This window comes from Cnephaeus nilssonii (assembly GCF_951640355.1).
Source record: "Cnephaeus nilssonii genome assembly, chromosome: 13".
In the NCBI taxonomy this organism is placed as follows: Eukaryota; Metazoa; Chordata; class Mammalia; order Chiroptera; family Vespertilionidae; genus Cnephaeus; species Cnephaeus nilssonii.
The window spans coordinates 6,192,330-6,214,008 of NC_137084.1; the positions used below are offsets into that span (position 1 = coordinate 6,192,330).

The 21,679-nt window shown below is 45.1% G+C and overlaps 1 protein-coding gene across 3 annotated transcripts; it reads right to left on the bottom strand.

Moving 5' to 3' along the window:
• Positions 1-4,272: 4,272 nt before the first annotated feature.
• LOC307109433 (RNA-binding protein 4B) lies at positions 4,273-20,756 on the bottom strand. Of its 3 annotated transcripts, XM_079788125.1 has the most exons (5): positions 20,554-20,748; positions 19,429-19,852; positions 10,428-13,046; positions 5,938-9,822; positions 4,273-5,893 (listed from the first exon to the last, which is right to left on the bottom strand). In XM_079788125.1, exons 2-3 carry the CDS (start codon positions 19,838-19,840, stop codon positions 12,379-12,381), a joined length of 1,080 nt encoding a protein of 359 aa, XP_079644251.1. In that variant the 5' UTR covers positions 19,841-19,852; positions 20,554-20,748; the 3' UTR covers positions 4,273-5,893; positions 5,938-9,822; positions 10,428-12,378. The 3 variants fall into 3 exon arrangements, with proteins under 3 accessions (XP_079644251.1, XP_079644252.1, XP_079644253.1); XM_079788126.1 differs by lacking the exons at positions 4,273-5,893; positions 5,938-9,822 and adding an exon at positions 14,209-14,311 and having other exon boundaries at positions 12,795-13,046; positions 20,554-20,756; XM_079788127.1 differs by lacking the exons at positions 4,273-5,893; positions 5,938-9,822; positions 10,428-13,046 and adding an exon at positions 13,053-14,311 and having other exon boundaries at positions 20,554-20,754.
• Positions 20,757-21,679: the final 923 nt, after the last annotated feature.

Here is a 21,679-nt window from a genome sequence, read left to right on the forward strand (position 1 = left end):
AGAGTTAGCCAAATAGACTTCTAGAATTCAAAATAGAACAGTTTGAGAAAGGGCCCCAAGGTTTGGGATTGTAGCTGAGCTATTCTAATAGGACACCAGGGGCAAGAGTGGAGTGATGAGAGAGTAGTAGAAGAGAAGGTTGGATAGTTAAACGATGATATTCTAGGGCCTTTTTGGCCTTTATTCTGAGTGAAATAGCCTTACATTGTTTTATTTAAGCAGGGGAGTATTTGATGTGCTTTTTAAAAAAATGGCTTTATTGCCATTTTTCATAAATGACACAATTTTTAAGAGTATAATTTGACATATTTTGATTGTGTAACCATCACCCCAGTCAGGATATAGAACATGTTTGTCACCTGTGCTGCTTTGCAGTTAACCCCCTCAGTCCCTGGTCAATTCTTAGTCTTCATCTACCTGTTTATATTCTTGGTATTAGTATCTTAACATAGGTGATTACTATGTTCCTTAACACTTAATTTATTTGACTTCCAGGACACGATCCTCTTGGTTTTCCTACCTTCTCAATTTACTCTGCTGTTTCCTCTCTGACCTCTTGATTTTGGAGGCTCCGTGGTTCAGATTTTGGTCTCTGGTGATCCTGTGGATTCACATGCCATTCTGTATACAAAATTCCCAATTTATATCACCAGTTCACATTTCCCAAACTCCAGCCTCATATCCTACTTCCCATTTGATATTTTTGCTTGAGTGTCTGATATTTCAAACACAACTTGTATAAAACGGAACTTCTGGTCGTCATACACCTCCCCCTCCCACCCCCCCCCCCCCCCCCCGCCCCACCTGTACCTTTCCCCCATCTATTGTGATGGCAACTTCATCTTCAGTCACTCTGGCCAAAAAACTTGGGGGAATAACCCCCATTCAGTCCACTAGGAAATCTTGTCAGTTTGACTGCTCACCCTAGTCAGAGCCATCATCATCTTTTACCTGGATTTCCTAAGTTCTTTCCTAATTGATCTCCCTGCTCTACATTGTCTACCATCTAATCACAATATAACAGACAGAGTGATCCTTTAAAAATAGAAATCAGGTAATGTCACAGCTACCCCCCCCACACTCCAGGCTTGTCTTTTAATTGAATTTATTGGCCCAGCCAGCGTGGCTCAGTGGTTGAGTGTTGACCTATGAACCTGGAGGCCACAGTTCGATTCTCTGTCAGGGTACATGCCCTGGTTGCTGGCTCAACTCTTAGTGTGGGGTGTGTAGGAGGCAATCAGTCAATGATTCTCATCATTGATGTTTCTAGCTCTCTCTCCCTCTCCCTTCCTCTCTGAAATCAATTTTAAAAAATTGAATTTGTCAGGATGACATTGGTTAATGAAATTATACAGTTTTCAGAGGTACAATCAATTCTGTAATGCAATACACACACACACACTATAGAGGCCCAGTGCACGAAATTCATGCAAGGGGCTCGGCCCTCACAGGCCGGCTTCATCTGGAAGGTTGTCCAGCCGGTTGTTCTGTTCAGTCTAATTAGCATATTAGCTCTTTATTATATAGACTAGAGGCCTGGTGCATGAAATTCATGCACGGTGGGGGGGGGTGTTCCCCCCAGCCCACCTGCACTCTCCAATCCAGGACCCCTTGGGGGATGTCCGACTGCCAGTTTAGGCCCGATCCCGCAGTCAGACATCCCTCTCGCAATCCGGGACCACTGGCTCCTAACCGCTCGCCTGCTTGCTTGATCACCCCTAACCACTCTTTATCTACCTGATCGCCCCTAACCGCCTTTGCCTGCCAACCTGATTGCCCCCAACTGCCCTCCTCTACCGGCCTGATCGCCCCCAACTGCTCTCCCCTGCAGGCCTGATCGCCCCCAACTGCCTCTGCCTCGGCCCCACCACCATGGCTTTGTCTGGAAGGTCTCCTGGTCTAATTAGCATATTACTCTTATTAGTATAGATCAGTGATGGGCAACCTTTTGAGCTTGGTGTGTCAAACTTCGCCAAAAAACTGAGCATAACTCGGGTAGTGTGTCACTTTGAGGAAAAAACATTATTTCGCAAATGTTTCATCCTCAGGAGCAGCAAATGTTTCATCCTCGGCATGAGGCCGCCTCAGCGGCCGTGTGTCATCAGAAATGGCTACGCGTGTCAGTGCTGATACGCGTGTCATAGGTTCGCCATCGCTGGTATAGATATTATATTGTGTTCACCACCCCAAGTCAAGTTTTTGATCACCATTTATTCCTTCTTTACCTTCTCCTATCTCTCCACACCCCGCCCCCCCCCCCCCCCCCCCTTACCTCTGGGTTTTTCATTTAGACTAAAGATCAGAGTCCATGGGCAAAGCCTTTAAAGCCCTTTTGTGATCTGCCTCCTCTTAGCTTGACAAATTTATTCTACTCTCCTTTGCTCACTGAGCTTCAGCCATAATATACTGGATGGACTTTTTGTAGATCTATTGAAGCCACGCCAGGCCCCTCCTCCCTTCAGCTATTCCTCTCCAGATTGTCCACCAGTAGATTTGAGTTTTCAAGGCGAAAAAAAAAAAAAAAATCTGACACATTTTCAGGGCAATAAAAGTGAGTCTATGGCTCTATCCTCTTTTCCATGTTCCTCTTTAAGTAGTATCACTAATTCCCTTGGCTTTACTGTCTAGATTACAACGATTTCCAAATGTGTGTCTCCAGCCCAAAACTTTTTTCTCTATGCTTAAGCAAGCTGTATCTGGCCAAGAGGCCATGAAAGCTTGGTACTTGAATCTGCACCCATGGTTCCTTCTAATTTAGAACCCCCCTGATCTGTCCAAACAGGTATTTAGAATTTCTTTGAGGACAGTGGTCATCAGTAAATGCTACTGGTTGTCAAGAGGAAAGGGTCAAAAGAAAAGAGAAAAACTTGATTATATAAGAAGTGACAGTGCAGACCTCTTACATAATGTTGTTACAGACATTGGTTGGGTTTTTTCATGTGCTAGAAACTGGACCTCTGCAATTTTCACATAAAGTCACCCGACGCCTTCCTTTCATTTCCCTAGGACCTACAATCCCTAGGCCAGTGATGCTCCTGAACATCCTGCCCCCACCAAGTTATCCAGTCTCAAATATCAGTAGTACCAAGGCTGAAACCCTGTTCTAGGTGATTTTATCAATCCCTCGGCTTTGTATACCATCTGAAGTAGTGCTGACCAACATGATAGTCATAGCCACACATACTGTGCTATGAGTGTAAAATACCCAAGGGATTTGAAGAACATAGTATGAAAAAGAATGTAAAATACTCATTTTAGAAATGATTATGTGTTGAAATGATGTTTTGGAAATCCTATCCAATGAACAGGGAATATGCTAATTGACCATCACTCCGTCACAAAGATGGCTGCACCACAGCTGAGGCCAAGCTCCCATAAGGAGCCTTAACGAACAATCAGCAGGGACCTGAGGCTACGCCCTCCCCCGCCCCTGTGGGGCTTGACGGGACCTCAGGCCATGCCCCCACCCGGCAGGGCTTGACGGGGGACCTCAGGCCACGCTCCCCACCCGGCAGGGCTTGACAGGGGACCTCAGGCTACGCTCCCCACCCGGCAGGGCTTGACAGGGGACCTCAAGCCGCGCCCCCTGCCCTGGCATCAGGCTTGGGGACCTTAGGCCGCACCCCCCTCCCCAGTGCCAGGCCAGGGGACCTGAGGCCACACACCCCGCCCAGCAGGGCTTAACAGGGGACCTCAAGGTGCCCTTCCCGTCCTGGTGCTGGCCTAGGGGACCTCAGGCTGCTCCCCCCACCCCAGCACCAGGCCGGGGGACCTCAGGCCGCGTCCCTCACCAGGTGGGGCTTGACAGGGGACTTCAGGCCGTGCCCCCCTCCCTGGCACCAGGCTGGGGGACCTCAGACCACACCCCCTGCCTGGCTGGACTTGACAGGGGACCTCAGACCATGCCCCCCCACCCAGCGGGGCTTGACAGGGGACCTCAAGGTGCACCCCCAGTGCTGGGTCTGGGGGACTCAGGCTGTGCCCCTGCCCAGCGGGGCTTGACGGGGGACCTGAGGCTGCACCCCCCTTCCAGTGCTGGGCTAGGGGACCTGAGGCTGCAGCCCCCCACCCAGCGGGGCTTGACAGGGGATCTCAGGCCATGTCCCCCACCTGGCGGGGCTTGATGGAGGACCTCAAGGCGCGCCCCCTGCCCCAGTATGGGCTGGGGGACCTCAGGCCACACACCCCCCGTCCTGGCGCTGGGCCAGGGGACCTGAGGCTACACCCCTGCCCGTCAGGGCTTGACAAGGGTGGGACTGGCTGGGTCTGGATCTAGCCCAATGTGAGGGGGCTGGCCGGGTCTGGGTCTTACGTGATTTTGAGGTGCATGTGGGTGGGTGGGGACTTGACTCTGGGTCCCGTGGTGTGCCCCAGACAGGAGGAAGGTTTTCATATACATTTTACTGATTTTCTTTCATCTCTGACACTTCTATTATAGAGAGAGGGCAAATAGCAATATTAAATTATTTCCTCTAATTAATCCCCTTTTAATGTGCACGGATTTCATGCACCGGGTCACTAGTAGTCAAATTTAATACATTATTAAAAAGCATAGTTAATTTCACATGTTTCTTTTTACTTTGCTAAATTGGCTATTAGAGCTTTTCAAATTACTTATGTGGCTTGCATTTGAGGCTCACAGTATATTTTTATTGGTTAATGCTGATATGGATGGGGAAGCTCAAATTTACATTCTTATCCCAAACTTCTCCACTCGAAGTTCACAGATCCAAAGACCTACAATAAGTCCTCACTTAATGTAATTGATAGTTTCTTAGGACTATGGCAAAACTGTGTATAATGAAACCAGTTTTATTATAGGCTAATTGATATTAAACAGTTAAGTTCGGATAGTATTCTCTTCAATGTTAAAACAACTTTGAATGAGGATCTGCTGTACTTGAGATTCTCTTGGGTTGTCTTATACATCTCAAACCTGTTGTCTGAAATAAAACTCGTGAATCTCCCCACTCCAAAATAATTTCTCCTCCATCTGTTTAAATGGTATTACTATCTATGTAGGTGCTTCAGCCAGATTCCCTGTATTTATCCTTGATTCTTTCCTTCTCATTCCCCCTCATCCAGTCTATCATATATCAAATGTTGCCACTTCTGTTCATGTCTTTGCCACAACATAGTCAAGACCATACAATCAACCTGTAGGACTACTACAGTGGCTGCTGCTTGGCATCTCATTTCCTTCTTTTTCCCCTCTCTTCATTTTAATCTTCAGTTGAGATGATATTAACTTTAAATCAGATAGTCACTCCATAACTTAGGACCTTTCAGTAATACCCCATTGTATTTAAAATAAAAAACCAATTGCCCATCTTGGCCATAATGTGGCCTCTACCCCACACTTGTGTCATCTCAGGCCCTTAACCACCTCTAACCATACTGACACTCCTTTCAGATCCTTAAGCCCCCAATACTGCCCTGCTTCAATGCCTTTCTACCTGGGAGAACCTTCTACTAGATCACTTTAGGACTAATTTATCCTCCAGTTCTTAGCTTTAGGATCAAGCATCAGAGGGCCCTTCCTGATAATCTGTAAGTAGATGCTCCTTTCCATTTCCCCCACCGCTACACCCAGTTTGTGTATTTTGTGGTAGTTTTCCCAATTTTATTTTTTTGCTTACTCTTTTATTAACTAACTAGAGGCCTGGTGCACGAAATTCATGCATGGGGGGGGGGTTTGTCCCTCAGCCCAGCCTGCACCCTCTCCAATCTGGGACCCCTCAAGGGATTGTCTGACTGTCCGTTTAGAGCAGTCGGACATCCCTCTCACAATCCAGGACTGCTGGCTCCCGACCGCTCTCACAATCCAGGACTGCTGGCTCCTGACCGCTCTCACAATCCAGGACTGCTGGCTCCCAACCGTTCGCCTGCCTGTCTGCCTGCCTGCCTGCCTGCCTGATTGCCCCTAACCGCTTCTGCCTGCCTGCCTGATTGCCCCTAACCGCTTCTGCCTGCCAGCCTGATCACCCCCTAACCATTCCTCTGCCAGCCTGATCGATGCCTAACTGCTCCCCTGCTGGCCCTATTGCCCCTAACTGCCCTCCCCTGCTGGCCTGGTTGCCCCCAACTGCCCTCCCCTGCTGGCCTGGTAACCCCTAACTGCCCTCCCTTGCCAGCCTGGTCATCCCTAACTGCCCTTCCCTGCTGGCCTGGTTGCCCCTAACTACCCTCCCCTGCAGGCCTGGTTCCCCCCAACTGCCCTCCCCTGCAGGCCTGGTTGCCCCTAACTGCCCTCCTCTGCTGGCCCGGTCACCCCTTACTGCCCTCCCCTGTAGTCCTGATCACCCCAACTGCCCTCCCTTGCAGGCCTGGTCCCTCCCAACTGCCCTCCCCTGCTGGCCTGATCGCCCACAACTGCCCTCCCCTGCTGGCCATCTTGTGTGTTGGAGTGACGGGCAATTTGCATATTACTCTTGTTAGATAGGATCCTTTCCTCAGGGGTCAGAAAATTATTTCTCCAGTGCCTAACACAAAACAGGCATTTGATGATAAATGTATACATGGAATCTGCCATTGAATGGTGTGCTCTTGGGAATATATTACCCTCTGCCTTATCCATTCATTGCCTTAGTACACTGTCAGCAGTCATTCCAGAAACAGTGCCTGCACAGGACCAGGTCGTGGGGTAGGATTTTTGGGTGGCTGCTGTTAGGGTTGCAGTCTTGCCCCATCCTATAATCTTCAGCAGTCAGGTGGTGGAACTATTTGATAACCTCGCAGGGCCCTTTAGCTTTGAGATTTGGTGACCCTAAATGCAGAGCTTGAGCAGGTTTGTCTCTAGGTTTCACAGCTGGGTAAGAAATGGAAGGAGGGGGAGATGGGATCTCTGAAGGACTAGAGAGGGAATGGTGATAGCTCTCCTCCATCTCCCTGCACAGATAGTCACTATTGTTTTTCACAGCACCCTGTCCTTGTCCCTAACATTTATCACAGATGTAGCTAGGGTTTGCTTCTCTACTAGGAACCACGTTTTGTTCACCACCTAAATCCTGGCTCATAGTAGGAATTCAGATTAATTCAGGAGCTTTTAGTGTGAGGGGCCTCAGTGGACTCTGAAATGGTCTATGAACCCACAACATGCAATTTCTCATGTAAGAACTGAGGTTTAGAAATTAACACATTTGTTCCTACTCAGCAGTCTTCTTACATTGGATAAAAGCTAACCCTTTCCCCAGTGTCATCCATTCTAAGGGAATGAAAGGATTTTCTAAGGGAAAAACAATTTATGATTCTGCAAGGCTATTTTCCTCATACAAGGAACCTATTCTACCATCTAAACCAGCAGTCACCAATCTTTTGGACCTCACAGACCACCAGTGGTCTGCGGACCGCTGGTTGGCGACCGCTGCTCCGAAGATTTCCTTAAACCAGTGGTCGCCAACCTTTCAGACGGTCCGCGGACCACTGGTTGGCGACTGCTGATCTAAAACTGCTGTCCAATACAGCAGCCACTAGCCACATGTGGTTAATTGTAAGATTAAAAAAAATCAGCTTCTCAGCTTCATTAGCCACATTTCAAGTCCTCAATATCACATGTGGCTAATTATAAAAAAAAATTGCCTTGACCGGTTTGGCTCAGTGAATAGAGCATCGGCCTGCGGACTCAAGGGTCCCAGGTTCAATTCCGGTCAAGGGCATGTGCCTTGGTTGTGGGCACATCCCCAGTAGGGGGTGTGCAGGGGGCAGCTGATCAATGTTTCTCTCTCATCGATGTTTCTAACTCTCTATCCCTCTCCCTTTCTCTCTGTAAAAAATTAATAAAATATATATTAAAAAAAATTAAAACTCAAGTTTCTCAAGCCACATTTTAAATACTTAGTAGCTACAAATTGGACAGCACAGATATAAAACACTTCCAACATTACCCAATGTTTTACTGACAGTGTTGGGGTAGAACTGTTTTTGCAGAATCCACTGTTAAGTTAGCCCAGAGGAGAACCAGAGATTTTGGTGAGGCCAGCAAACCTGTACATATTTATTTCTTTGCTTTGCTGGGTATGTTGCAGATCAGTCACAAGGAAATCCCAGTATCTTGGCTTTATTCTCCCTTTTTGTGTACTTCACTACTAGTTGGAATATATGCACTGACAGGTTAACCTCTCTAGATTGTTGTATCCTACCCCCAAAAAGCAGGGGAAAATTTTGCTTCACCTAGGTCAGGATTATTTTCAGTGTAAGGATAAAATATGTGGGGAAAATGCTATGTAATTATAATAGTCACAGGTAATGAAAATTAAAAAAAAAATTTTTTATTGATGTTTAGAGAGAGGAAGGGAGAGGGAGAAAGGAGAAACATTGATGCCAGAATGGAACATTAATTGGTTGCCTCTTGCATGTCCCCACCTGGGGATCCAGCCCATTACCCATGCATGTGTCCTGACTGGGAATTGAACCAGCAACCTTTTGGTGCATGGGACAGTGCCCAACCAACTAAGCCACAGCAGCCAGGGCAGTCAGAATTTACATGTCAACATCCATATAGGATACAATAAAGTTTAAGTAGGGTTGAATCTGTCATTAAACTTATTTATGGGGATCTAAGTAATAGTAATAAAAATGTCTATAAATATTTTTGTAAAAAATTCTAGAGTACACATTTCATTGCAGAATGTTGTCAGTGCCAATCATTCATATCGTTTCTCTGCTCAAAATATTATGACATGTTTCTCTTCTTTTGATCTATCACAACTATCTTAATCATTTTAGCCAAAGTTTAATCCTAGCAGAATATTAACACCATGGAAAGAGAACTCTTAAAATAGTTTGTAAGTGAATTTAAACAAACACACTCAGAAGTCAAATGGAATCAACCTGAAAGGTCCTTGGGGATACTCTGGCTCATCCTTTTCCTGATGCAGGCTTCTCCCTGTGCAGCTTATTTCTGTTACTACTGACCTGGGTTTGCTAGCCTTTAAACTGGAAAGTGTAGCTCTGGTTTTTAGAAAGGAGGAGCATGTTTATCAATGTCTCAAATGCTAGTTAGCTAACTTCTCTCCATCCTCTGCTGAGGCCACATTACTTCACTAAATACTATACAATCTAAATTTGAATTCATTTGAATTTTGTAGTTTGAGCACAAATAAGAAGATAATGGTTGTAAATAACATTTCACACAAACACAAAAAGATACTTAAGTGTTAGAAACGTTTATTTGTCAAAATATTAAAAAAAAAAAAAGGGAGGAGTGGAGCAAAACAAGGCTCAATTTCAGCAAATGCTGTACCACGATCACATGTCAGACATAAAAAACAAAACAAAAACAAAACATCCCCAACCCCACCCCAGTGGTCCTAGCAATTTCAGAAGATTAGCTTCAATGTTAAGTCCTGAGCTAACAGAAGAGGAAAAGGTTGCTTGCCACTAAATGGTCATTTTAAAGGCTAAGGAGATGTTTCAGGTAGACAGGAAGGAGGATTCAACTCCTATGGAAAGCAAGATAAGAGGGTTCCACTGTACAGGAAAAGGGGTGCCAGCATAATCCTTACCTAGGGCTGCTCAGAGGCTGGGAATATAAGGAATAGAATGAAAGGCTACAGACCCTTATATTAGGAAAAAAGAAAAGTCAACTTAGAAGAATTAAATTAAGAAAGAAAACATAGTTGGTCACAAACTCCTTTGTTTACTGAAACATGAAGCAATGGAAACATCCCGGCAAAGGGGACCGCGCGAAGCAAGTTCTCATATATGACCGCAGCCCGAGGGTTCAGTCCACAATTATCCTACCTGAAAGAGAGCACAACACAAGAGGCTTACACAATGCCTGGAGGGCAGCTTGGCTCGGAGTACAAGGGCCCTGGTCCTGTCCTGTATTCCAGGGGGAAAAGAACAAAGAACAAAACAAAGCCACGTCAGATTGGATCAAACTTATCCCATGTAATTACCCAGGACTCTATTATGACTGTATATAGGAATCTACTTATAGCTAAAATAGAACTAGAAGCAATCTATCTGGAAGACTGCTGTGTTGATGATAAATAGATATTTCTCATTTTCTTATCCATTTTTTAGGCAAGACAACTTCTGTGATACAAAGCTATTCTCACTATACCAAAGGGCATACAGACTACCAAGAACTGTAATTTAATTTTTGGGTCCAGGAAAAGCAGAAGATGCTAAGATCTCAAATATGGCCAATTGCTCTATTTATTCTAAATTTGTTTCATCTTAATCTTTCACAGTAAATAAGTTTTCAAAAGGAACAATCACAAAGGGTATCAAGGAGTGTTTATTTACCCTCCAACATACCTACAGGTCAGTCATAGATTTAGAACCATAATTCTAGTAGTTCCCCTAATTGACCACATCTCCCTTATCAAATCAAAAGAAGAAATCCTAAAATTCTCTAATTCTTCCATTGATGATGGAAGCTCCAGACACCAATGGCTGGGGGGAAAAAAAAGTTAACTCACACCAAGCTCCTCTACTTATTACAGACAAAGGGCCAAATCTTGGTCTTGATCTGTGCCAATGGACTTCAAAAGCTGTGACGTTCTTGAATCAGTTCTGCTAGAGTGAGACCCGAAATTGGATCCCCAACAGTTCTGGAGTATTTCATCCTGGCAGCCTCATTACCATCAGGCTCCTGGGACTGCAACCAACTCAGGGTTATTCAGTCCATTTGAGGTTCACACCTGGAAGGTAAGTTTCTTTAAAAGTCATCGTTAAAAAGAGGTTAGTTGAACAACCACTGTTTGCACTTAAAATTCACTTTAAAATACTATATACTAAATATTTAACTTTGAAACATTCAAGCGAAGAAGTTATCTGACAGATAATATCACCTTATTTTAGAGGCATATCCCATTTCATGGCAGATTCAGCTGTATTAAAAGTAAAAGTAATGGCAAACTACACAAGTTATAAGGTTATCAACTTCATGCACATGAACACACTACTGCACAATGGTCTCAGGAGATCCCAGTCTTGTCATGGTCTCATGGTCATAAGGGTATATCACCTGCCACAAGTTCATGCCAAATTTGCTCCTCACTATGAAAAAGGGCAGTTCCTATTGCTTTGTTTTTTTCTAAGTATATACCAAAGGGATGTTAGGAACCCTGAAAACTTGGTGGTAACTAAGTTTAACTTTGCTACTAGGCCTCCCATTCAAGTGATTCTCAATTTCAAGGTACAAGGAAAACCAGGAGAATAAAATGTTGTCATGATACCATTTCTACTTGAAGAGATTTATCAATCTAATTACTCTTGCCCTTCTAACATCTTTGCATACACTTTCTGAAGTAGGAAAAATTAAATTCCCAGGGTCACCAGTGGGCTTTTATACACATCAAAAATTACCCGGTTTATCTAGTTCCTTAAATGTTCCTCTCAAACCAAACAAAACTTGCTGGGGAAAAAAGGGAAGCATCAGGTTGTACATGAAAGTATCACTGACTATGCAGAGATACGGCTTACGTGCCTATGTACAATGAAATGTTCCAGATCAGCGGTCGCCAACAGGTGGTCCATGAGGTCCGAAAGGTTGGTGACCACTGGTTTAAGGAAACCTTTGGAGCAGCGGTCGCCAACCGGTGGTCCATGGACCACTGGTGGTCTGTAAGATCCGAAAAGGTTGGCGACTGCTGCTCCAGATTACTAATAAGGGACTTCATGGGACAGTGGCATCAAAACATTCCGATTTCAAGCAAGTGTCTTATAACTAAACACCGAAAATTTATAAACTTTATTTGGCTTATAGCTATATATTAGAAGAGGTTCCTCTGATAAAGCTTAATGACCCAAGTAGATTTTTATTAGCCAATTGGAAATCTAAAGTTATAGTTAAAATTCTCACCGTGACATGCATTATTAACTCGTGAACCTGTACTCTTCAGTTTACACCACAGTGACTTTAGTGGAAAGATAATGGGTTTAGGAATCAGCCAGGCCTGAGTTTGAATTCTGGCTCTACTTCTCAATTACCAGATGACTCCAGGCAAAGTACTTAACCTGAGGCTTAGTTCCCTTCTCTCTACAACAGAACATACCTTAAAGGCTTATTGTGTAGGTTAAATGATATGATATATACAGAGGGCACTTAACAAATGTTAGTTCTCTTAACTCTGTTTCTGTAACCCAGATTAGCTTACACTTAATTTAACTACAGTATTCTCATTAACAAACTCAGTTTCTTCTCTCAGAAGGAACAAGATTGTTGGAGTCAAAACACTAAAACCTCAACAGGCCACATGAACCTCTGGCTTAAGCTAAAGAAATATTTAAACAAGTAATTTATACCTTTTGGATACTAATGTCCTGACAGCAAACAGGTGGCTTTAGCTTCCCCTCTGCAGCATGGGTCTCTTTCAAGGGAACTAAATGGAATCTTAACCACACCTACCCCACTCTCACCTCCAGTTTTTAAAAGGCTGAGTACCGCGCTCGGTCCATATACTGCTCCCGTTCATACCGGGCCATGTCATACAGAGAATTCCGTGCAGCTGCTGAAGCCTGAGACAGCTCACTGTCTGGCCCATAACCGTAGCCCTCTCCAACTGCGGGGAGCACAGCTGCAGCACGACGAATGGGGCTCCTGTCCCTTCCATAATAGGAAGAAGTGGTGGCAGCGGCAGCAGCCATAGCAGCTGAGGTGGCAGCAGCACCTGAGTTCGGCAACAGGTGTCTGTCGTAGGGATCAACAGAAGTGGAGTTGAGGTGACTGGTCACAGCTGTGTTCTGGACTTGAGGCAGATGGGACATGGTCTGTTCTGCGTAGTTGTACGCAGAAGCTGCTGCTGCTGCTGCCACTGCCTCATAAGAGCGAACCCGGTAACGCTTATAGTAGTCGAGTGCTCCATATGCATCGTTGTAATACATGGATTCCCCATAGCCCATGGTGTAAGGCGTGCGCACGGCTCCGTACTGTTCATTATACTGCTCAGTAAAGTCTGCTACTCGACCCGTACGATCTACTGGGCACTCTTTAGACCAGTGCCCCTCCTTCCCACACCGATAGCAGCCACTCTGGTCTCCCATCCCAGGGGCAGTCCGAAGGCGGCTTGTAGACAATTGCACGTGCATTCTTTTGCCTTGAGAAAATAGATATAAGATTTATTATAACTCACTGAGAATTCTTTATCCTCCCCAAAATGAAAGTAAACTAGTTGGCACAAAACACACATACATACACACACTCCTGAGATTCTGTTTCAGCAAACCCCTCCAAAAGCAGTTAAAGTTTTAATATAGATAAGAGCTGAAAATTTGGGTCCTCAGAGACCAGTCAACACTTTCTACTTACACTAGGTAGACCGAATTCCATCTTACTTCTCTCTCCACAACTCCCTCCCCCCCAATACAGAAATGGAAAGTTACTACTTTTCACTGCTAAGACTGTGAGATTTTATTTATTTTAAATGGGACTATGAGATTGTAGCAATTCAAAACCTGCCAATTCTTCCAAATCAAATATCCAACAAAACCTCAGTTATGCCAGATTTGGAAAGTATCTTACCAACCTCTCCCTGATTTACTCAGGGCCACATTAGGCCTGAGCATTTACTGCAGCTTAAAGACCACAGCAAACTTCTGTCCATCTTGTTTCCTCCAGCCATTATTGCAGGTGTCACAGAAGGCTATGTTGGTTACACAAATCATACCTGGTTCATCATATACTTTATAAGTTATAAGACTCTTCAGTTTTCAACCCCACCCCCACTTTTTTCAGCATGCCTACTGTGGAAAAGAATACTATTTGACCAAGGTCTCTCAACAGCAAAATGAGATCTTGAAGCAGTATTGGTTTCTTAGGGATGTTGTGCTCCCATGTAATGGAATAATTAACATTTCATCCTGCCATGTCGTTTACAATTCTTTAGAGGGGATTATCTACTTTTTAGAAAAATGCAGCATTTGTCTAAAGTCCTCTGGGCACCCATACAAACAAGCCACATTCAGGGAATGACCAGCACTAAGGAACAGCTAAGAGAAGAAACAGTTTTTGCCCTGGGTTTGTGTACCACCAAGCCCAGGCACCCTTACTGATGAAAGCATCCAAGGTCTTTAAAAGCAGTTTGAGAAAACGGGTATATGAGGCAGTATTTAGTCTCAAGCTGCCTAAGACTTTGGAGATCAAGTCAGTGCTTTTCAAATTATAGCCAAAACACAGCCAGTACAGACATCACTCTTAAGGGCTGCTCAGAACAAATTTCCCCCCTCCACGATCAGCAAGTTGCTCTCTCTTTGACAGACCTTGTTCTGGATGCAGTTATGCGATAGGAGGCCTCGTGCTCCACCATCCTGTTGGAAACAGCCCGATTCAGGACGGCAGCCAGAACAGCGCCATGCACTGACCCTGAGAGGGGAGCGGGTTAGTGCAGTAATATCACTTCAGTCAAACTCACTTCTGCCCAGTGTCTACGATTCCTACCACCCCCGTTTCCAGCAGTTGCTGCCTCCAACTTAGACCCTTTCTTTAGCAGAAATAAAGGTGCTCAGATTTTTACTTCCAATTGCTAGCAGAGAGGCAGTATCCACCATCACCATTGATACAGTCAACAGATATCAAATGGCAATAATTCTCTGAAATCAGCATTTAGCCATCCCACTGTTTTCAGAGATTTGAATATTCTTATTCCAATTCTTAGAAGTTAAGGGCCACATGCTAACTATGCATAGAACAAAAACACATAGACTTTTTGCTCCAATTTATATAGAAAGTGTAGGGTTCACTATAATTGAGACTGGAGGATTACAAATTGTCTTTCAACCATGCAAGGTGACATTAATCTGTGTGACAGACACAAACTGTGCTCCAATTGTGAAGTCAGAGTAACCATGCCAATCTAAAAAGCAGTCAATCCAGGAAACTTAGAAATACATTTTTAAGGAAAAAATTGCAATTTAACTTGCTCATTACTTTTATGGATTTTGGGTGCTTTTCTCTTTTTTTTTTTGAGAAACAAAAACCAGTGATTTTTCCTTGATGCTTCTGTTAATTCATCCAGTCTTTATCCCTGCTTTAGGGAACTTCTAAAGATCTAAAGATTGGAACTTACAAGTTTATAGACATCTGTGGCAAAATCTACTTCTAGTAGTAACTGTGAAAAGGACGTAGGTTATTTTTACTTATTTATTTACGTTTTTACCTAGAACTCAAAGATCTATAATAGAAGGGATAGTTTTTTTTCCCCCCAACACAATCTTCCCAAAGATTGTAACTATGCTTTTAATTTAAATCCCCTAAAGTTTTTATAATAATTGAAAAAATACTGTGCTTCTCTATTATCTTAAGGAACCAGAGCAAATAAAACTGAAAAATTCTACCACTCCCCTACACTTGGAAAACGTAAAGATTTCCTGAAACCTTCAAAAGTTACTGAAATGCACTGCCAACATTTTTCAGAAAACTAGCCCAATAAAAGTATTTTTTTCTGAATTCTGGAACAGAAAGGAGTATTAAAATGCTGAGGTGGGCAACCTGGGATCCTAATTGCTGAACTCCTATCACTGCCAGGATCCAGAGGCTGGGGATGTAGCTGACACACAATAGTACTTCAATTTAATGCTTGTTTACATATTGGGGGTAAAACACAAGATACCTGAACTCTTACATATTCCCAATTCAGCTGCCTGAACTGTTACTTAGGAAGGCTTCTTCAAGGTTTTCCAATGCAAACTGTTTGCTAACTCAATAGGGGTGCAGTTCACTGCTGCTGTGGAGAGGAAACAGATCCTGAAAGACCCAAGTAAACTCAGATTTTGCTGCTTCCTTTTAGAAGTCAAACAAGTCAGAAGCCTAAATGGCAGTCATTAACATATAAAGGTTCAATTGATGCCTAAAGTGGTATTCTTAAGATGCTACCTTCATTAAATACCTGCAAAGGATTTATCAAAAAATGTGATAAGTTGGTATCTAGATTGTATTTTCTGTAAAACTTCAACTTACTATCTAACTAGAGGCCTGATGCATGAAATTTGTGCAAGAGGCTTGGCCCTCGCAGCCGCAGTGGCTTGCCTCAGCCCTCACAGCCCTGGCTTCCTCCGAAGGGTGGTCCGGAAGGAAGTCCAGTCTAATTAGCATATTATGCTTTTATTATTATAGATTATAATAGATGCTAAACTTTCTCTTGTCATGGGGGGGAAAAAGCTGGTTATAAAAACGTCTATGTGTGTAACTCAGAGTACTTCCTCCAGAGGGGTCAGGCTAAGAACATGAAAACCAAATAAAGGATCTTTCTTTCCAATGATTACATTGTAAAAAATCTTATGAATCGTGTGTACTCAGATATCTACTTCTTAAAGTAATTAAACCTGCTTTATTAAAACACACATTCCTCCCAAACCAACTTCCCCCAATTAATTGACTTTTATATACATATTTTGGACTGTATCTCTTTATTCAACTGTGAAGTTTCTCTGCAGTTTTTTTTTTTTTTTAAAACAAAGCTCATCTTAGATTCACCACATATTTAAACAAAGGTCATCTTAGATTCACCACATATTTTTTTTTAATATATTTTTATTGCCGGGCTGGTGTGGCTCAATGGTTGAACATCGACCTGTGAACCAGGAGGTCATGATTTGCACAAGCACCGACTCGATCCCCTACCTCCTGCATGCCCCCTACTGGGGACCGAGCCTGCAACCTGGATATGTGCCCTGACAGGGAATCAAATGGACCATGAGTTGATGCTCAACCATGGAGCCACACCAGCCAGGCTCTCTGCAGTTTATACCTGACTTTTAACTGCATTCTTTTTACATTTTGCTTACCTGTCAAAAGAGAACCCACATTTTTCTCTGCCACTATTCATGATTCCCTTCCCTATCAAATGAAAATACTAAGAATATCTTTAAAGCTGTCTGAAGTGCAACAGCTTTTCAAGATAAGATAAAAACAAATATATAAGAATAGCTAGTCCTAGCCGGCTTGGCTCAGTGGATAGAGCGTCAGCCTGCGGACTGAAGGGTCCCAGGTTCGATTCTGGCCAAGGGCACATGCCTGGGTTGCAGGCTCGATCCTCAGTGGGGGGCGTGCAGGAGGCAGCCAATCAATGATTCTCTCTCATCATTGATGTTTCTATCTCTCTCTCCTTCTCCCTTCCTCTCTGAAATCAATAAAGAAATATATATTTTTTAAAAAAAGAATAGCTATCATGCCCAGCTGGTGCAGCTCAGTGGTTGAGGGTCGAATCAAACCAAGAGGTCACCGGTTCAATTCCCAATCGGCACATGCCCAGGATGTGGGCTCGTACCCCAGTAGGGATGTGCTGGAGGCAGCCAATCGATTAATCTCTCATTATGTTTTTTTAAAAAATATATTTTATTGATTTTTTACAGAGAGGAAGGGAGAGGGATAGAGAGTTAGAAACATCGATCACAGCTGCCTCCTGCACACCCCCCACTGGAGATGTGCCCGCAACCAAGGTACATGCCCTTGAGCAGAATCGAACCTGGGACCCTTCAGTCCGCAGGCTGGCGCTCTATCCATTGAGCCAAACCGGCCAGGGCTCATTATTTGTTTTTATTCCTCTCTTGCTCTCCCACTCTCTGAAATCAATAAAAACATATTTCAAAAAAAGCTATCATATTTTAAACAAGTTTCTAACCATAACAGAAACCTTCATTGTTGTGAACGCTCACCTTTCACCAGATAGTGTTTTCACTGTCCAAACACTTCCACACCTATACCTCATTCTAGCCTCACTACTATCCTGTGAAGGATGTACCACAGGGGTTACTAACTGTTTTACAAGTGGGGAAGATGAAGCACAGGATAAAACACTAGTCCAAAGTCATACGACTAGTTAACAATAGCAAGTATCTAAGGACTTTTGCCCTAAGCTTTAAAGAGCAGAGCAGCTAAAGGCCACCAGGGCACCACTGGCTGTGACCAGAGATATTTGCTGCACTATCTGCAATCTCCTCTATTTGCAAACTTTCTTACCCTTTTCTGGTCAACTTTTCCTCTTCCATTTCTTTTCTGTTTTCTAGGTTTAGCAGAGGGCCCTTAAGTACTTCTTAACAGCTCTTTTACTGGCACTCAGACAAAAAATTGTGTTAATTTATGACCCTGAGAAGTGGCTGTAAATGTGTGGTTCAAGATGACACTATCAACAAAAACCTTGTAGAACAGTGCTGTCCAATGGAACTTTCTATGACGATGGAAGTGCACTAATACAGTAGCCACTCACCTCGTGTGCCTTCTGGGTGCAGTACAATTGAGAAAATGAATTTTAAATTTCATTTAATTTCAATTTAATAGCTATCTGTGGACAGTACAGTTCTAGAGTCATCAGATGACCTCCTGTGGTATTAATGACAACCTATGTACCTTTATGATTGATATAAATAACTTATTACTTACTAGAACATCTTACTGGATCTCCTCAGAAGCAGGACCATCATTCCCATTCAATCTAATTATTTTAGAATTTTTTACCTTTAGGACTAAATAATACATGGGGCAGAATACAGATAGTCCCCGACTTATGGTGGTCCGATTTTATGATGGTGTGAAAGCAATATGCATTCATTAGAAACCATATTTTGAATTCTAATCTTTTCCCAGGCTATCGGTATGTGGTATGATACTCTCATGATGCTGGGCAGTGGTGCCCCAGCCATAGCTCCTTCAGCCAGGCGATCACAAGGGCAAACAAATGATACTCTATGGCAGTGGTCGGCAAACTGCGGCTCGCGAGCCACGGTTTGCTGCTCTGTTGACTAATGAGTTTGCCGACCACTGGGATAGGGGCTTAATCACAAGGAACAACAGCCTGTAATTATTGGAATCGAGAGTCTTAGGTCAGCAAACTCATTAGTCAACAGAGCGGCAAACCGCGGCTCTCGAGCCGCATGTGGCTCGAGAGCCGCAGTTTGCCGACCACTGCTCTATGGTATAGTATTAAATGTATTTTCAACTGAATGGTATTTTCAACTTGCGATGGGTTTATTGGGACATAAGCTAAGGAGAATCTGTAGTCCATGGTTTCTGGCTCTGCTTGAGCTGAACAAATTTGAGCACTCAAAAGATATTCCCCCCAAATCCAGATTCACCACCCAAATTGCCCACCACAACCCATCACGCATGGCAGTAAAGAGTATAAATTCTACACATCTAACCTCTCAAACTTAAGGCTTCCTGGCCATAACAAAAGCAGCAGGTAAGCCACAGACTTATCCTCCCTTCTCCCATGAGGTACTCATGCCCAGGCAGATTAAACTTCAACAGCATTGAAATGAGTGAAGCCTGAAGGATAAAGTAACCCAGAGTTTGTTATTCTACGTAGTTGTCGACAATCTGAAAAGGATTTGGCAAATCTCAAGAATGGTCAACACAATCTTCCTATTATTTCCAGCTAAAATAGAATGGAAGGAACCACCCTGCGAGCCCCATGGTCCTGTGTTCTTGCCTGTCTTGACCTAGACCCCGCTCAGTTCTGCCACCAAGACCCCAGAGCAGTTCACCTTGAAACTCTGTGTTGTCAAGGCCCCTGATGGCCTCGACCGCATCCTCTGCCCGCTCCATGTGTACGAAGGCATAATCTTTCACGATGTCACATTCGATGACTGGACCGTACTCCTCAAACTTGGCCCGAAGCTCTTGGTTGGTACAAGTGGGACTGATGTTGCCCACATGTAACTTGGTTGAAGCTTTGCTCTTATTCTTGCTGGCTTCCACATTGATGTTCACCCCGTGCAGCTTGTAGTGGTGCAGGTTGCGGATGGCATCTTCTGCCGCCGTTTTGTCCTCTATGTGCACAAAGCCGTAGTTCTTAATGATGTCACATTCCAGCACCTTCCCATACTGCTCAAAGAGTGAGCGGATCTCCTGCTCTGTGGCCTCCCGGGGCAGGTTTCCGATGAACAGCTTCACCATCCTGACGAGAGCCTGAGAGAGAAGAAGAAAAATTTCCAAAAGTTAGGGGTGCAGTGGACAATCTCAGTGCGTTGCCTTTGGTTACATCCTCCACATAAGTTCTTGGTACCTTCAAGACCCTCGCATAGACGTCCGTTATTTTTTCCTCAATAGGAGGAGAAAGGGTTGCTCTTAGGGAGGAGTGAGAGCTGTGTGGGGCACACCAACAGGAGGTCGGGGTCAGTATGCATCGCATTCTCCATCACCTCTGTGAAATGAGGAGCATTTAAGGGACAGCTTTAGCCGTTCCACGTCTTAAAATACTCTTTTGGGGCAGGAAAGAGAAGCGCTCAAGCCGGGGGCAAGAGGCACGTATCTGAGTGTCCCCGGTCGCAAGGTTTTGGAGGGAAATCTGTGTACCTCTCCTCCCTCAGGCTTCACCTTTCAAGATACTCTCAAAATAAGGCCCCTTGGGTCCCAATCCGGGACACCTCCCTATTCCCTCCCCCCCACTCCCCAGCGGCCCAACCTGCAGCTCCTTGGTCCCAACAAAGGCTCGACCCGACCCCTGCCCCGCCTCCTCCGGAGACCCGGCCCCGCCTCCTCCCGTTGTCTTCCCGGACCTCCCCCAGAGAAACCCAAGCCCGGGGCCGTCTCCGTCCGCTGAGGCCCGGCCTGGGCCGCCCCCACCCGCCCTCGGGCTCCCCACACACCCACAAGACCCCCCCTCTTACCTCCGGGGGCGGCGGCGGCGGTGGCGGCGGCTCCCGCGTCAGAGAGAACCCTACAAAATGGCGAAGGCCGCTCGAGCCTCCGCGCGACCCGGCCCTTCCTCGCGCGCCAGCTCACGCACGCGCGAGTGCGCGCTCCCCTCCCCTCCCCCTCGCGGGAGCCGGGCGACCAATCCCACGGCCGCATGTAAATAACTGCCCCTGGCTCAGCTCCCGGCGACCCCGACACGGGGGCGGGGCCAGCTGGTGACGGCGCTGCGGAGCAGAGGTCAGCCCGCCCCCGGCCCCAACTCGCCAATCACCACTCTGGAAGCGGGGGTCGGTGCTCACGCGTCAGAAAGGTTCGGGACGCCAACACTGCCTGGGTGAAATCAGAAAGCGGGGTGTCACTAACCATCACAATGGGTGATGCTGTCAGGGCCTGCTCAAGCGGGGGAGGGGGGCCGGCAGCTGATGACAAAGGGTTACCTCACTGGGTCCCCTAGAAAGGGTTGCCAGCTTGGTACAACATTTTAGAAATACACATTTTGAGCAAACCTAGTCATTTTTTGTAAAGCGTTAAACATAATTAAGAACTTTTCATTACAAGCATGTTACTCATTGATGAGGAAATAGAACCAAAGACAGCGGAGCCGGGGTAGCTCTAGGAGGCATTCTATCAAGGCTCCCCTCAGTCATGTTCTGTTTGCTTTTGTGCACCAGTAGACGTGGCTGGACCAGTAGACGTGGCTGGTTCTCTCTCTGGCCAGGTATGAGCTCTGTGTGCCCTTCACGGTACCGCGTCTGTGGTGAGCACACCAAAGGAATACTTGGTGCCAAGGCCCAGAGAGGTTCCTTGATTTGGGTGGGGATCGGGTCTCCACATCCACACTAAGCTGCTGGACTAGACAGCTGTGGTCTAAGGGCACCTCCTGGTGGCCAAAGGGAAGCTATCAGGTGGGTTACTGCCACCCTTGAACAAAGAATAGATGTTTGTGGAGAGATGGACTGTTTAATCACCATTCCTCACTGTGATGGCTTCATAGAAGCTCTTCTGATACCACAGGCACAAATTCCTGAGGCTGCCTTCTTCCTCCCCGACTATTTTGATATGTTTCTTTCACTGGGATCGTTTTGCTTCCCAACTATT